Raw genomic sequence first — 17,015 nt, 5'->3', positions numbered from 1 at the left:
GTGAGGAGCAAGAGGAACCGACGGCAGAGGTGCAGGACTACAGGTCTAGTGCAACAGGCACAAGGTTGTGACCCAGGTAGTGTCTTTAGGGGACACCAGGCCCTAAATTAGTGCTTCCAAAACCTAACCACCGGCACATGACCCTCTGAGCCATGGATCCAGGTCACAGGTCAGTGAAAAGGCTAGGCCTCTCACCGACCAGTCAAGGTGTCCTTCATCCATGGTTCAAAGTGTCTTGTGCAAGTGGTTAGGAACAACAACAAAGTGAGGAGCAAGAGGAACCGACGGCAGAGGTGCAGGACTACAGGTCTAGTGCAACAGGCACAAGGTTGTGACCCAGGTAGTGTCTTTAGGGGACACCAGGCCCTAAATTAGTGCTTCCAAAACCTAACCACCGGCACATGACCCTCTGAGCCATGGATCAAGGACACAGGTCAGTGAAAAGGCTAGGCCTCTCACCGACCAGTCAAGGTGTCCTTCATCCATGGTTCAAAGTGTCTTGTGCAAGTGGTTAGGAACAACAACAAAGAGAGGAGCAAGAGGAACCGACGGCAGAGGTGCAGGACTACAGGTCTAGTGCAACAGGCACAAGGTTGTGACCCAGGTAGTGTCTTTCGGGGACACCAGGCCCTAAATTAGTGCTTCCAAAACCTAACCACCGGCACATGACCCTCTGAGCCATGGATCAAGGACACAGGTCAGTGAAAAGGCTAGGCCTCTCACCGACCAGTCAAGGTGTCCTTCATCCATGGTTCAAAGTGTCTTGTGCAAGTGGTTAGGAACAACAACAAAGTGAGGAGCAAGAGGAACCGACGGCAGAGGTGCAGGACTACAGGTCTAGTGCAACAGGCACAAGGTTGTGACCCAGGTAGTGTCTTTAGGGGACACCAGGCCCTAAATTAGTGCTTACAAAACCTAACCACCGGCACATGACCCTCTGAGCCATGGATCAAGGACACAGGTCAGTGAAAAGGCTAGGCCTCTCACCGACCAGTCAAGGTGTCCTTCATCCATGGTTCAAAGTGTCTTGTGCAAGTGGTTAGGAACAACAACAAAGTGAGGAGCAAGAGGAACCGACGGCAGAGGTGCAAGACTACAGGTCTAGTGCAACAGGCACAAGGTTGTGACCCAGGTAGTGTCTTTAGGGGACACCAGGACCTAAATTAGTGCTTCCAAAACCTAACCACCTACACATGACCCTCTGAGCCATGGATCAAGGACACAGGTCAGTGAAAAGGCTAGGCCTCTCACCGACCAGTCAAGGTGTCCTTTATCCATGGTTCAAAGTGTCTTGTGCAAGTGGTTAGGAACAACAACAAAGTGAGGAGCAAGAGGAACCGACGGCAGAGGTGCAGGACTACAGGTCTAGTGCAACAGGCACAAGGTTGTGACCCAGGTAGTGTCTTTAGGGGACACCAGGCCCTAAATTAGTGCTTCCAAAACCTAACCACCGGCACATGACCCTCTGAGCCATGGATCAAGGACACAGGTCAGTGAAAAGGCTAGGCCTCTCACCGACCAGTCAAGGTGTCTTTCATCCATGGTTCAAAGTGTCTTGTGCAAGTGGTTAGGAACAACAACAAAGTGAGGAGCAAGAGGAACCGACGGCAGAGGTGCAGGACTACAGGTAGTGTCTTTAGGGGACACCAGGCCCTAAATTAGTGCTTTTAAAACCTAACCACTGGCACATGACCCTCTGGGCCATGGATCAAGGACACAGGTCAGTGAAAAGGCTATGCCTCTCACCGACCAGTCAAGGTGTCCTTCATCCATGGTTCCAAGGGTCTTGTGCAAGTGGTTAGGGACAACAACAAAGTAAGGAGCAAGAGGAACCAAAGGCACAGGTGCAGGACTACAGGTGCAGTGCAACAGGCACAAGGTTGTGACCCAGGTAGTGTCTTTCGGGGACACCAGGCCCTAACGTTCAAGTCCAGCAAAAACAAAAGTACCCTGACATGGTCATCTGAACACCTCTGAACCTTGGTTGAAGGATTTGGGGCAGGGAAAAGGTTGGGCTAAAAAGCCCTGGGATGGTATCCTTCCTCCGAAGTTCGGAGATATTCAGAGGAGCATGTCCAGGAACAATATGACTGTTTTTTTCAAATTGTATCGACACCACTACTAGAGAAGGTGGGAGTTGCTGCCTGGAAATCCGGACTTTCTTGGGTGCTGGTCGTGGATGAGCTGGACCCTGACAGCGGCGGTCCATATTGACTGCCTCTGTAGCCAGTGTACATCTGTGATGAAGATTGCCAGGGGGGCACCACTGTAGGTTGTGGGGGTCTAAAAATTGGTGGTTGGAGCAATGGCGTGTCCATGTGTTGTTTGATCGCCTCCAGCAAAGTGGAATGGCACGCCATCATGTTTTGGGAAGGCACCTTTTCCAAATACGGTAGTAGAGACATCACAGTGTGAAAACACGGGTGTGCCTGCAATTTCAGCAGTTCCTTACTTTGTTGATGCATTTGCTGCATCATGTTCTGCAGCTGGCCCACCGACTGATGATGCTGCGCACGCAGTTGGTCGATTTCTCCTCTGTGCATCTCATACATCATTTTAAGCTCGTCCCTGTAGTGCCCATGTACAGCTTCGAGCTCACATTGCAGTGAACTGATGTGGGCCTTGTACTGCTCCATGATATGGCCCCTGTCCCCATCTTGCAACTGCCGGGTTATGAGAGTTTGGTGGCTCTGCATAATCCCGAGAAGTCTGGAGACAGCTCCGGACATCTCGGACTCTGTCTCCCTTCTTGTTGGGGGGAGGGCACCTCGACGCCTCACTGGTGGGGTGGTAGCATCTTCCCGTCCTCTGGCCTGCGTCGGGGTTGCCCTGCGCGCTGGTTGTGCTGCAGTCTCTCTGTGCGCCTCTCTTTGCTCTTAGTCCTCTGGAGCTTCCATACTGGTCGATTGTGGAGGTGCAGCTTCTGCCACACTCGGTCCTGCAACCTGCAAATCACAGCTCTCTTCGCCCAAGTCATCATCAAAGTCGAGAGCTTCGATAGGGAAGGACTCCCTCCTCCTACTCCTCTCCTCGGGGCAATAAGTCACATCGGCGACCTCATCATCCACCAAGCTCTCCTCACTGCTGAAGCGTGCCTCCTGGGTCGGTTCCTCTTGCTCAAAATTGTCTTCAGTCCTGTAGATAAAAACAATATTTATTGGTTTGCCAAACAGCATGTGGCGTCAATTCACAGAGCTAGCAAACACTAATCAAACACTTTATCAACCGTTTGTACCAAACGTTTGATAAAGCTTTTGAGAAAAGTTTGCTAAAGCCATGGGAATTGAGGGCAGTTTATAGCAATACATGTACGAAGTCATGGTAGTTGTCTGCTACAATGAGTTCTCAGTTCCTGGCCACAGTAGTGGTACTTACAGTCTAGGTTCCAAGCTTGCATTTATGAAAGATAATTGCTTGGCGAATTGGTATTCCTTTAGGCGCTTTCCCCCGCCACTGCCACTTCTTTCGGCAAGTTTTTTCCTGCGTAGAAATTTCACGTAGGCATCACGCATATTGCGCCACCTTGTCTTGAACCTTTCTCCTGTAACGACATGAAAAATTGATTTTGATTATTTCTCTCGTAGGTACATGGCAACTGGACAAACATATACATCGCTACATGTGACATTTCGTATTGGGAAGAGCACGGTGGCAGGCATCGTCGTGAGGACTTCGAGGATCATTTGGACGCGACTGAGGGCCAGATACATGCCAGTGCCAGACACCAAGAAATGGGAGGAGATCGCCCAGGGCTTCTGGACCGAGTGCAAGTTTCCTAATTGTGTTGGCGCACTGGATGGGAAACACATCCGTATTCAGAAACCCGTGGGGAGTGGCAGCCATTATTTCAACTACAAAAAATACTTTAGCATTGTTCTAATGGCAGTGGCAGATGCGGACTACAAGTTTGTGTACGTGGACGTAGGGTCGTACGGTAGTTCCAATGACTCTGGAATTTTCCAGCGTACGACCCTTTGCCGGCTGATGGAGGAAGGCAGACTGCGTCTCCCCCGTGACAGACCCTGGCCTGGGACAAGGGCACCGGCCTACCCCTATGTGTTTGTGGGGGACGAGGCCTTCGCCCTGTCCGACCATGTAATGCGTCCGTACCCAGACAGGGGACTTGATGCCAGCCAGCTACACTTCAATGCTCGGTTGAGCCGTGCAAGGAGAATGGTGGAGTGCACATTTGGGATCCTGGTGTCAAAGTGGAGGGTGTTCCACACGCCCATGCTGCTGAAACCGGCCAACGCAGTTGTCGTGGTGAAGGCAGCATGCATCCTCCACAACTTTGTGCGGCAGGAGGAAAGAGAGACTCCGGAACCCCCGAATGTGCTTCCACTAATGCCCCTGAGGAGGTATGCAACCAGGCCAAGAGTAGTGTCACTGCGGAACAGGGACCGACTGAGACTTTATTTTAACACACCACCTGGACGAGGGTGAATGTTTGGTTTTTAATATGTTTTGTTAAAATGTGTATATTTTGTAGTTTCAAGTTTTTAAGTGATTTAAAATGTGTTAATTTTTTAAAATAAATTGTTGTTTAATAATTGGTCATTGTGTATGTTTTATGTGCACAGGTGGGGTACATCACAGGTGGGTGTGATACATCACAGGTGGGGTACAGGTGGGTGTGATACATCACAGGTGGGGTACAGGTGGGTGGGATACATCACAGGTGGGGTACAGGTGGGTGGGATACATCACAGGTGGGGTACAGGTGGGTGGGATACATCACAGGTGTGATACATCACAGGTGGGGTACAGGTGGGTGTGATACATCACAGGTGGGGTACAGGTGGGTGTGATACATCACAGGTGGGGTACAGGTGGGTGGGATACATCACAGGTGGGGTACAGGTGGGTGGGATACATCACAGGTGGGGTACATCACAGGTGGGTGGGATACATCACAGGTGGGGTACAGGTGGGTGGGATACATTACAGGTGGGGTACAGGTGGGTGGGATACATCACAGGTGGGGTACATCACAGGTGGGTGGGATACATCACAGGTAGGGTACAGGTGGGTGGGATACATTACAGGTGGGATACAGGTGGGTGGGATACATCACAGGTGGGGTACAGGTAGGTGGGATACATCATAGGTGTGTACAGGTGGGTGGGATACATCACAGGTGGGGTACATCACAGGTGGGTTGGATACATCACAGGTGGGGTACATCACAGGTGGGTGGGATACATCACAGATGGGGTACATCACAGGTGGGTTGGATACATCACAGGTGGGGTACAGGTGGGTGGGGAACAGGTGGGTGGGGAACAGGTGGGTGGGCCACAGGTGGATGAGCAACACGTCGGTGACACAAATCAATAGCAAAAGTTGAATACATCACAAGCAAACAAAACCACAAGCCCCCCCAAACACTTCTAGTCAACATACCCTCTGTGCCTTGCTGTCTCTTGCTCAAGTTATCAAAGCCCTCCACATACAGCTTGGCAATTTTTTTCCACAGGCCTCTGCATTTCTTGACGTTGCTGTGGTCCGCATCCCCCTTGTCCCACAGGGCTGGTATCTGCTGCACCTGTAGGATGAGGTCTTCTGCTGTGTAGGGCCTCACCCCCTCGTTATCAGACAGATCGTAGGACATGTTGCTGCCAAACAGCTCCAGCATAAAATCACTGCTGCTCCACTCTGTGAACGCTGGGCCCATGTGGTCCCCATCCAAAATGGCCACTATACCATAGAAAAAGCATAGGAAGTGGGGTAGAACGTCCGGTTTTTATAGCCAGTGTGTTGTGCACTCTCCGGTTCTCATTGGTTTGTATTGGCCGGATGCAACAGTCCGGCTCCGCTCCGGATACGGCTGCCGGAGGAGCCGGACCAAAAAATAGCGCATGTTGGGTCTTACGCCGGAGTCCGGATCCGGTCCGGACGAAAGTGAACGGACGCATAGACTTTCATTGCTATGCCGTGCGTCCGTTCCGTCCGTTCTACATGCGGTCCGGCTCCGGCACGGCGATTCCGGATGGAAACCGCTAATGTGAACCGGGCCTAACAGTGTGCTGACCAGGAAGCTGTTAGCGGGTAATGGTTATTTTAAAATGGAGGACGGAGAAAACCATTGATCACAGTGGACAAATGGGATGCAGGAGAGGAGAAAGTAGACTACACTGGAGGTAAGTATGACCTGTGTATGGTTATTTTTTTTTTTGTTATACTTTTGTTTATTGAAAAGTTTTTAAACATACAAAGATTGAACATTACTCAACACCGAACAGCTAGTATAAGTTTCAGTAGTAGACAAGATCATAAGCATAGATTATCACTGGTTCGATTATAGACATAAAGTAATCAGTTATTGGGAGGGAGAGGACTCCATATAATTCAAGAGTCTATTTGAGTAGGATTAAAGAGTGTGGATATCTTGACCGGAGTCGAGGTACCAGGACGATCCTGTCCAGCTTATGTGGTGACAAGTATATAACATTAAAAGCTAGGTAGTTATAGTCTACGATCAAGAACATGCAGATTCTGTTAACCAAAGAATCAATACAAATAAACTAAAACGTGTTACACCAGTGATTGATGGCTATATCAGTGTAGGCCTATGAGTGTTGAGCGTGGAAAGAGTTCTAGTGGCCTACATGCGGAGTGGAGATTGAAGAGGGTGAGTGCAAGGGTTTAAGGAGTAGGAGATGATGGGATGAGAGGCCTAGTATAGGGCGAGTCAGGAGTCCTCCATGAGGTTGAGAGAGGTTGGGTTGAGTGATGAACTAAAATTCCCAATGGATATTAGGGAGGCATGAGGTCAGGGGAAAGTAGGTTCCAGGGGTTCCAAACCTTGTGAAAGTGCGATTCGGTGCCTCTTAAAGATGCAGTCATTTGCTCCATTTCCCTAGTCCATTCTATCTTAAGGTTGACATCTGTTAGTGTTGGGGGGGCAATGTTTTTCCAGTAAGTGGCTATTGCCAGGCGTGTTGCTGTTAGAATGTGGGTGATCAGACGTATGGTATGTCTTGGAGTGTCAGGGGGGGGTTTACCCAGGATCATGTAGAGAGGGTCTGGGGGCACTAGTACGCCTGTTTTTGTTAGGATGAGGTGCTGAACCTCGGTCCATAGTGGGGAGATCAAGGGACAGGACCAAAAAATATGTTCTAGAGTTCCTTTTTGATTGCAGCCCCTCCAGCAGAGATGGGAGGAATCTGGGAAGATTTTCGATAATCTGTCAGGAGTGAGATACCATCTGAATAAAATTTTATAGATATTCTCTCGTATTTGTATACACATTGAAGAGTGTTTGGCATTCTCCCAGATCTCCTCCCAGTCCTCTATTTGAATTGGCTGAGAAAGAGCTGAGGCCCATTTGGACATATATGGATGATCTGGGGTGGAAAGACCCGATTTAGTATGTAGCAGGTGATAAATCTGCGAAATCAAACCTTTTTGGTATCCCTGTGAATCGCATATATGTTCAAAGGGAGTAAAAGATGGTATGGAGGGTGAATCCCGTAATGTAGATTGGAGGAAATGTCGTATTTGGATATGCTCCAAAGTGTGTATAGGGGTAGGGGGAATTCTATCTTCTAGGGTAGAACTAGGCAGAATCGACCCCGTGAGTGGGTTCTTCCAGTCAAGTAGATTAAAAAGTTTTAGGCCAAGCCATCTATTCATAAAACCTTTGGATAGTCCAGGGCGAAAAGCCGGATTGCCTAGGATTGGCATTAGAGGGGAGGGGGAAGATTTTAAGCCAGCTGTGGCAGATGTTGATCGCCAAATTTGGAGGGTGAAGTTTATGGTAGGTAGGTGTTGGGTTGAGGGTAGTTTAGGAGGGGAGTCTGTCCATATCAGAGAGGCTAGGGTGGTGGGGAGAGTACTGACTGCCTCAATGAGGCCCCATTTGGTATATACTGTGAGTTTGGACCATTCTCTCAGCTGACGCAGGTGAGCTGCTTGGTAATAGTATCTGAGATGGGGTAGTCCTAATCCTCCCTGTTCTCTGGGGGATAGGAGAACTGAAGCTCGGAGTCTCGGTCGTTTGTGGTTCCAAACAAATTTGGAGAAGGCAGATTGGAGTTTGGACAGCTGAGAGGAGGGAACCAATATTGGAAGGGTCTGTGTATGGTTATTTTGACTTTTTATTTTCAGTTCAGGTTCTCTTTAAGATGTTGTAAATGCAACACAATAAGCTACACACAGGACTCCCTGCCTGTCACCAGAAAAATGGTGACTGGAGTCCATGTGGTAAGATATATAAAACTCCATGGTTGTGCATTACCCCAATAACTGATTGATTTCTAAGAACGTGGTGCATCTGCCTGGTGAATTTAGAGCCAGGAACATATCGAGATGCTCAGTTAAAGATTTCTAAACTCTAATCTCTGATGTCGGGTCAGATGAAAAGTTAGCTTAGGGATAGATATAGTGGTGGGGTGGGGAGAGGCTTTTAAAGTACCCCTGAGGTGTACGCATTATTACGCCGTCAGTGAGTTGGGCGCAGGGTGAGCCGAATGATGGCTCTCCCTACCTCCAGCTAAACTCCCCGGCGGCGTTAAATACTATTTCCCCTCCGAGAAGTCGCAACTTGGAGGGAGGTGTAATTCAGGGTCCAGTGATCGCCGGAGAACCGAATTACACTTACGCACCTCGCACAGCACAGCTATGGGGCGTCTGGTTTAGGCCGGGTTCCGAAACCACCTGCTTCGTCCCTGAAGGCCCGTATCTGGCACATCCAAATACGTAGAATTTCCCCGCATGTGAGTCGGATATGGAAACGCTGCCTATTTAGTCAATAGTCTTCCATCCGAATTGCATGCCTGTGATTCGGACGGCATGGTGTAGTTTTCCGCAGCAGGATTCGCAAAAGCATGGGTGCCATGCCTGATTTGGAAATGGATGCAGCACCCCAGTGGAAACCAGCCCTGAATCAATGAAAAAAAAACTGTAGTCCATAGTGGGCTATATTACCCCCTCCTGAGTTGTCAGATGCTGCTCATTGTTCTAGGGGTCCTTTCCGTTCCCCGTGTCCAGTCCTTTATCTCCACAGCCTCCTGAAAGTTATTCCAGAGCATGCCATAGGAATTCTGAGCTGCGCATACGCGAGTTTAATGGATGATTACTTTGGCTGTGCATGCACCGTTCAGAACTTGTTTCTGCACAGTTCTGAATCACGCTCCCCCCCCCCTTTCCCGATTCAGGGGCACTTTCTGGTTAGGTGTAGCTAGAAATTAAGGGCTGTCAGGGGAATGGAGAGAGTCATGGCATGTATAGTTAGTGCTGGGCACAGGAAAAAGAGGTGAAGCATAGAAAAGAGGGAGCGGTTAACCAGCGCACACACTAGAGTTTATTTTGCTGAACTTGCACAATTGTAAACATTTTAGGTAGCAATCTAGTGTGTATAAGGGTGTCCTCTAAGGTCAACAGTTTCCTCTTCAGATTGGCAAAGTTGGGAAACCCATTGCTGACTTCTATTGTAATTCCTGTCGCAGCTCAAAATAGAAAACTGGCTGTGTGTACCCGCACCTCTACGTAGGACAGAACAGCCAGAATATCTACAATCATTTCTGTATACCAGTCATGGATGTCACCCAAAATGATTATTTTGAGTGATTATTATCTGCATTGCATAGTTAAGCTAGTGGAAGAGGTGGGTGGCGGCCACTAAAGGTCATGTGACGTCTGGAGGGCAGAAGATGTAGTTTGTGTGACATGATATGAGAGGAGGTCAGTAACAGGAATAAACATGGTTCCTAAAATTGAGAAAGGCAAAATAGCCAGAAAGGTGAGATTTTGCAATTTTTTGTACTTACATAAAAATAAATATCTTAGATTTTCAATCTTATCATGTTTTTTTTTATGTATGTAAACAATTAAATGTAGAGTATGGCTGTACTTTGTTACTTAAAGGGAACCCAAGGTGAGTGGCTGCCATATTTATTTCCTTGTAAACGATACCAGTTGCCTGGCAGTCCTGTTGATCTTGGTCAAAACCCTGGAACAAGCATATGGTTAAAGAGAATCTGTACTGTCCGATTTGTACAATAAAAAAACATACCAATCGAGTCACTGTGATCTCCTGGATCCCTCTTTTCCGCTTCCGCCGCTCCCCGCCATAATCCTGACTTTGAATCGCCAGTTTTAGGCAGTGTTTACAAACAAAAAACATGGCCACTAACCAGGAAGTGATGTTTGTGTATATGTGTGTATATGTGTGTAAATGTGTGTGTGTGTGTGTGTGTGTGGTGTGAGGTGTGGGGTGTGAGGTGTGTTTGTGTGTGTATATATATATATATATATATATATATATATATATATATATATATATATAATGTTACAGTATACTACAAGTTAATTATCTGCACTCCGGTCTAGTATTCTCACTGTTTCTAAGCATGTGACAAGCAGTTCTCTCCCTCCTCAGCCTCCCGAACTGCATCATAGGAATAAACAAAGCACACAGGAATGAGCCTGGAGGGGGCTTGCATAACTTGTATTCATTACAACAGAGGCAGCCCATTCCTCCCTGGGTCCACAAAGCTAGACAAAGAAAAGAAGATTAGATATACTACAGAGACAGTGCAACTAGAAAAGGCTGCAGTAATCCAGACCACATCAGAACAGGTGTAGGAACTTATAGGATAGAAGAAATAAGGTTGAAAATTTTGTTACAGAGTCTCTTTAATCCAGTAAAACCTGAGTTAGCCGACTCAGAGTACCTGATCTGCTGCATGCTTGTTCAAGGTCTATGGCTAAAAGTATTAGAGGCAGAGGATCAGGCGGAATGCCAGGCAACTGGTATTGTTTAACCGCTATACGACAGATCCACGCCAATTGTCGTGGACGCGCCCCAGGACCACCTAACCCTAATTGGCATGCAGTCCTGGGGGCGGAGTTTTCAGGGGATCGCACACACCGATGCGTGTGCATCCCCACTTGAATGACGGAACTCCGCTTCACCATCAGTTTCCCAGCGTTGATCGCCGCTAGGAGACTGTTAGGCGGCGAAACCGCTGTCTTTTTACTCCGTACAGTGCTGCGATCTAAGGCAGCGCTGTACTGGGGACACGGCTGTCCCCCTGGTAGGCTCAGGGGTGATCCGCTGTCATAGGCTGAAGCTTATGACAGCCGAACACAGTGATTGGCTGACGGGAGAAGGGAGGGGTATGTAAAATAAATAAAAAATAGGGAATTTTATTTAAAGAAATAATACATTAAATATTGACAAAAAAAAACAACAACATTGGTGGAGCGATCAGACCCTACCAACAGAAAGCTCTATTGGTGGGGAGAAAAGGGGTGGGGAGTAATCACTTGTGTGCTGACATGTGCGGCCCTGCATCGAGGCCTTAAAGCTGCAGTGGCCTATTTATTGAAAAATGGCCTGGTCTTTAGGGGGGTTTAACACTGCGGTCCTCAAGTGGTTAAAAGGAAATAAATGTGGCAGCTTCCATATCCCTCTCACCGTGGGTCCCTTTTAAAAATACAAGCGTTTCCAAACTTGATTATGGTCTCGTTCTCTAGTAAATATTTCTCTGTTAAAAGGACCCCGAGCAGTGCCTGTGGGTATGCTTAAAGGCATGGACTAATTAATTATATCCTCACACCTACCGGCATGATATTTGTAATTATATCCCCCTGGGTTCCTTGTATTTCATTGCATTGTGCTGAATGGAGCAGTCGACACTGGGGAAAGTGTCGTCCTGTGTAATAATATGCTGGACTCCAAAAAGTGCAGTAACTATGGAAAGATGCATATCATTTTGAAGCTCTCTTTCTCCTCTTTTCAATGATATATAAACCGCCACCCTCCGCCTTTTAGTGTTTGCTATTTTTGCAATAGAAATTGCAGCGTTTGCAATTTCGATTGCGAAAATAGCGAAAACTAAAAGGCGTAGGGCGGCGGTTTATATATCATTGGAAAGAGGAGAAAGAGAGCTTCGAAATGATATGCATCTTTCCATAGTTTCTGCACTGCTCGGAGTCCCTTTAAACATACCTCTCAACATTTTAAGGTAAGAAAGAGGGACTCTTTAAAACACACCCCAGTCACACCTCTAACCACGCCCACCAAACCCCCTCGCAATGCGTATCACAAAGAACTCAGAATCAATCTGGTCCTTTCTATCAACATTATTATGTCTTAATTTTAACATTTGAAAATAAGAAATATAACAATTTAATTGATGGGAATAAAATTTAGAGTTAAACATATTTTTCAGTAAAAAAACAAAACAAAATATATATTAATACATATCAGTGCATCGGTCTTGAAAGAGGGACAAATAAGGAATAAAGAGGCACAGAGGAAATTGGCTCCCAAAGAGGGACTGTCCCTTTAAAAGAGAGACAGTTGGGAGCTATGCGCTAAATAATATTCAGACACAAAAAATACACAAAAAATAACATCCAGGAAACATTTTTTTTAAACTTAACTTGAAACAGCTAAATGTGGCAGAGAAAAATGTGCCTTTAAAATCTGCTCTCAAAGTGAATATCACTGCTAGAAGTAATCACAGGACACATATTTATTAGGTGCCACTTCACACTTTAAGCAATAGCCAAGCCATACAACAGTTAATTGACTGAGTGGGTTTTCAGGGGAACATGTGAGCTATCAAATAATGATGCATTTATAAACAATGTGTCACTGAGTCAGCCTATCAGTTAGCAGACTTCCCCCCTGATAGGCAGTTAACTGCACCCTGCAGGGTATCTTACCTTTTACTGAATCCTGCTGGCTGCCAGGCCATTGTTCTTCCTGACCTGCAGATTCCACTGGAAGGCAATCTAGAAGTCACACAGATAAGGTGTGTATTTAATGGACATTGCACTTAATTAAACTTTGCACTTAAGTACCATCATTCATGTAACACTGATTACACATTTCACAATTAATGATCACTGCTTGTTAAGGAGAACTGGCCACACAAGCTTCCAGCAGGTTGCAATGTGCTGTGTAAGCTGAATGAAATAAAACATTTTATAATTTGTTTTTTTTCAACAAGTGCTGCTGTGAAAACGTAGCAGTGAACAGTATAATCAAACTATTTTCATTCCAACATGTTCTGATCTCAATTGAAAAGGCAATCATACATTCAGCTTACATTTGCAGATAAGGATTAGCAGGATTCAGTGGCACATTGGGCCTTTTATGGCTGTGTTCACACTTGGCATACAAAACAGGTGTAGCAATAGCCATAAAGCTGGGGAGACGGAAGGGGTGGTGTGGGGGATGTCAGTAGACCCCTATCTTGCCTGTGCAGAGGGAGGACTAGACATTGCCCTGTACAGTATGCATTATTGTAGGTGACTGTACATAGTTGTGCCTACACACATCTAAATAGGTAGAGGAGAAAAAGTGAGTCATTGATTATATGTTCTTAGGACTGGGGCACCATGAAAACTTCCTGCGGGACCGCATGAAATGTAGCTAAACCTCTGCATACAAAGATGAAAATGTCAATTCAGATAAAGAAATGCATGTTACCGGTTTATTTATTTCTTCCAAATGAAAAAAGTGATACCAGAATATACTGGTCTGCACATGTGTGTACATGGTTATAGAAGTCCACCCAGCGTCAATGTTAGTCATTTATGAAGGTGCATAAATATATATATATATATATATATGTATATATATATATATATTTTGTACCAACTCTGTATTTCGTACATTGATGTATACTATTGTTTGTATTATTTTTTAGCCCATGATTGTTTCTTACTTTGTACAGCGCCATGGAATATGTTGGCGCTTTATACATCAGTAATAATAATAATAACCACTGTGGGCACAATTGTGGAGATATCAGTATAATGATATCTGCCATACACAAACTCACTTGCTACAATTTACAGTTGAATTTAATGAATGTCTCTGCCCAGTGTCCTGATGTGATGCAATTAGACGTATGGGGTTGTCTCATCTAAATGTACATTGTAGAAGGTGTGCTGTACTGTTTATTTTCTACTACCCGATGTTATAATTTAAGTAGGCCTCAGTTACTTGGCCTGAGTTTTATGTAAAAGGCTTGTCCGCAGTGTATGCCTTTAAAATCAATAGAGGTTTTGTGATGCAGGCAGAGGCATCTCAGGGTCTGCGTGTAGCAGAGGATACACACAGATACTGAGAACATGTTCCTAAAAGAAGGCCATCGGCCTACTCTGACCTCCACGCACACCACAGGAACAGTAAACATCGGCCATATTTACTAAACATCCACGTTACTGCATTTAGGTCAAATGCCTCATTGATTATTAATCAAGTAGGTGGGTATGATGACACCACGAGTGGGTCCACCAATAATCTGATCTAGGGGGTGGCGAAGATGATGTCATATTTAACTCTTTCCTAGTCGGTATTAAACCCGGAGTGAGCGATGGAGAGAGCATTCTGCTTCTTCCTTCCGCACTAGCTCGCAAGGCCGACTGGGACCTCTAAGCATGTTCTTCCTTTCTGTAATCTGATATAATGTATGCTGTACATAGGTAGTTTAGTGTAACGTAGTTAGGAAGAAGGTACCTGATTGACTTCAGCAGGGAGTCTAATCACGAGCTTGTAACGCAACATGAAGATTGGCATGGCTAGGATATGATGAATGTATCTATCTGTATTCCTGTTTCCTGAATAAATAACGTAAACATTGAAGAAGCCTGAGAAAGTCTATCTCCTGCTTGCTGTGTGGAGAGTCAAGTGATCTCAATAGTCTGTGAGACGTAACTGTAAGAAGTTACTGGTGTCGAAGCAAGGTGATAAGAACAGTTTATAACAGTGGCGCTGAAACCCTTCCCTGCCTAGCAAAACAGGCAGACAGGGGCCGGGGGCTGAAGAAGAAGTTTTCAAGATATTCCACAGCAAAACAAGCGGAATAGACGCGGACTGTAAAGCTTATCAAGCTGAGACTGATAAGTGGTGTGGGGAGTGTGCATTGCGTGAGCCAAGCGAGCACACGGGCTGCAATTCGAGGAAACCAGCGGCGAAACTCGTGGATGTTAAACTTTGACTGTAAGTGCACGCAGTCATAGCCTAAACCGGATCGCAGGTGACTGGAAGGCTCCGAGGCCAGCTGGCAGCTGCCGCTGGAGATCGATCCGCTGAGCCAGTGTGGGTACACAGAGATGACGCTCAGTAGTTCCAGGGATCCACTCAGTTTCGTGGAGTTGCCACAAGCTGGTCGAATTGGCAGGCGTACGAAGTCCTCTCAGGCAAGTTTGATTTACGTTGTTATATGGCGTTATCTGTGTTGTATTTGGTGTTATAACAAGGAGAGGATAATGTGGTCATATGTACATTCCGTGTTAATTGCAGCGTGGAGGCTGCGTGCTTTATTTATTTATTTTTTTGTTCCTTCTTCTATGTTGGTTTTGTTTTTCTTTCTCCCCGTCCAGAGACTGGGAGTGATGCCAGCTGTGTTTTAGCCTAGCAGAGAGCGCCCCGCGGAAGAGATAGGGGGGGGGGGGGGGCGGCTGTCGAGCAGGTGAAGGGGGAGAGGAGAGGGGAGAGAAGAAAGAGAGAGATAGCTGAGTAGACAGGAGAGGGGAGTTGAGACAGTTGTAAAACTTAGAAGTAAGTTTTTTCTTCGGTGAGCTGGCGTTTTTCCAGAGCCGATCAGCGTGTTTTTTTTCCTCTCTGTCCGTAGTGGATAGCGTAGTGAGAGGTGCAAGCTTATCTAGTTCCAGTCAGTGCCGCTAAAAGTTCTAAATATATATATAGGTTTAATGTTGTAGTCATGTCAGACTGATAAATGTGCGTCTCAGAAGTATTAGCTGTTAATATGGTTTAGAGTTACGCTGTGCGCTTGAGTAGTTCTGGGTTATGGCGGAGATATGTTGCAGATGATTTGTGAGGAGAGAGAGAGGTTTCTACGTTCCTGGGTGATGCTAAGATGTAAAATATTTAGCATTGCAGCTGTGACGCGGTTGGTCTCAAGTTTGGCAAGCATCCCAGAGAGTATAGGTAGCGGAAGGCTGACTCTCGGTAAAATGTATCGATGCTGTGTGTAACTATGCATAAAAATGTATGTTCTGTGTGAGTTTGTTTCTCTCCTAAGGTATAGGAACGAGAGGCTGCTATGGGAGCAGCCATCTTAGCTGGCAGTCCAGGACTCAAAATGGCGGCAGTGGAGAGAGCCCGCCCCCGAGAGTCATGGCCCCCACACGTCATGGCAGGGGGGAGGAGGGGCTGGGGGATCCACGTCACGTCAGGCTGTGCTCGCGGCTCCGGGCAGAGCAGCTGTAAGGGAGGGGGGTAGAAATACAGAGACAGTCTACTGAGTGTCTCGGTTCTCGAAGTATTTCCCCAGAGTTTTTCCCTGAGTCCATGGAAAGGAATGCCAGGATACGTGCACCAAGCTATTACTGTAAGATTAGCAGGAGCACGGATAGGAAAAGTGTCCCAGCTAGGTGCAGGGACACACGTAGCAGTGCAGGTCAGGAAAGTGTCTGTACTGAGTTGCTTACGGGATTATTCCTGTAAGTGGGGCACCTTAATGGGTGGTGCAGCATGAGTTCCCAATAGAGTATAGGGGGGGACAGTGCATCAGGGGGGTGCCGGAGTTGGAAAAAAGGGAGTTAACCAATCCGGGTTTCCGTCGCCGCTGCTGCAGAGCGGTAACGTTTTTTCCGGTTTTTGTCGTGGACAGGGCCAGAGCTTGACTGAGAGGTCTATGCTGGGCTGGGGCTGTTTTTTTTGTGCGTTTTTTTTCGTCCACTGATTGGTCAAATATGTTTTTCACAGCTCCTATCAATTGTAGCACAAAGAACAAAAACTGACCGCAGTTCATGGGGCAATTATACAGATGATAGAATTGCCATGTACAGAGTGACAGTGTATCAGTACGCTGTTTGCCATGTGACTACCTACCATGTGGGCATTCAGGGATCTGCATACAGGCATGTGACGCTGATATGCTTAGCCCTGCACCCTGTGTAGTTTAAGTGCAAAGTGCTCCTTCCTACAGGGAGGCAGCCGTTTTTTTTTGGTAGTCTAGGTAGTGGCACGGCAAACATTGATCAGAGGGTACAACACACAGAACTTCTAGCAGAGCTGGTATCGC

General features: G+C 46.6%; 1 protein-coding gene across 2 annotated transcripts in view; it reads right to left on the bottom strand.

Moving 5' to 3' along the window:
• KIAA2012 (KIAA2012 ortholog) overlaps positions 1–17,015 on the bottom strand; it is a 331,067-nt gene that overhangs the window by 147,321 nt on the left and 166,731 nt on the right. For both annotated transcript variants that reach the window (XM_068245108.1, XM_068245109.1), the window contains exon 12: positions 12,679–12,747. In XM_068245108.1, coding sequence (XP_068101209.1) covers positions 12,679–12,747 — 69 coding nt within the window. The remainder of the gene's footprint in view (positions 1–12,678; positions 12,748–17,015) is intronic.

This window comes from Hyperolius riggenbachi, chromosome 7, assembly GCF_040937935.1.
Source record: "Hyperolius riggenbachi isolate aHypRig1 chromosome 7, aHypRig1.pri, whole genome shotgun sequence".
In the NCBI taxonomy this organism is placed as follows: domain Eukaryota; kingdom Metazoa; phylum Chordata; class Amphibia; order Anura; family Hyperoliidae; genus Hyperolius; species Hyperolius riggenbachi.
Note: the sequence above shows the minus strand (reverse complement) of the source record. Positions and strands in the feature narration are given on the sequence as shown.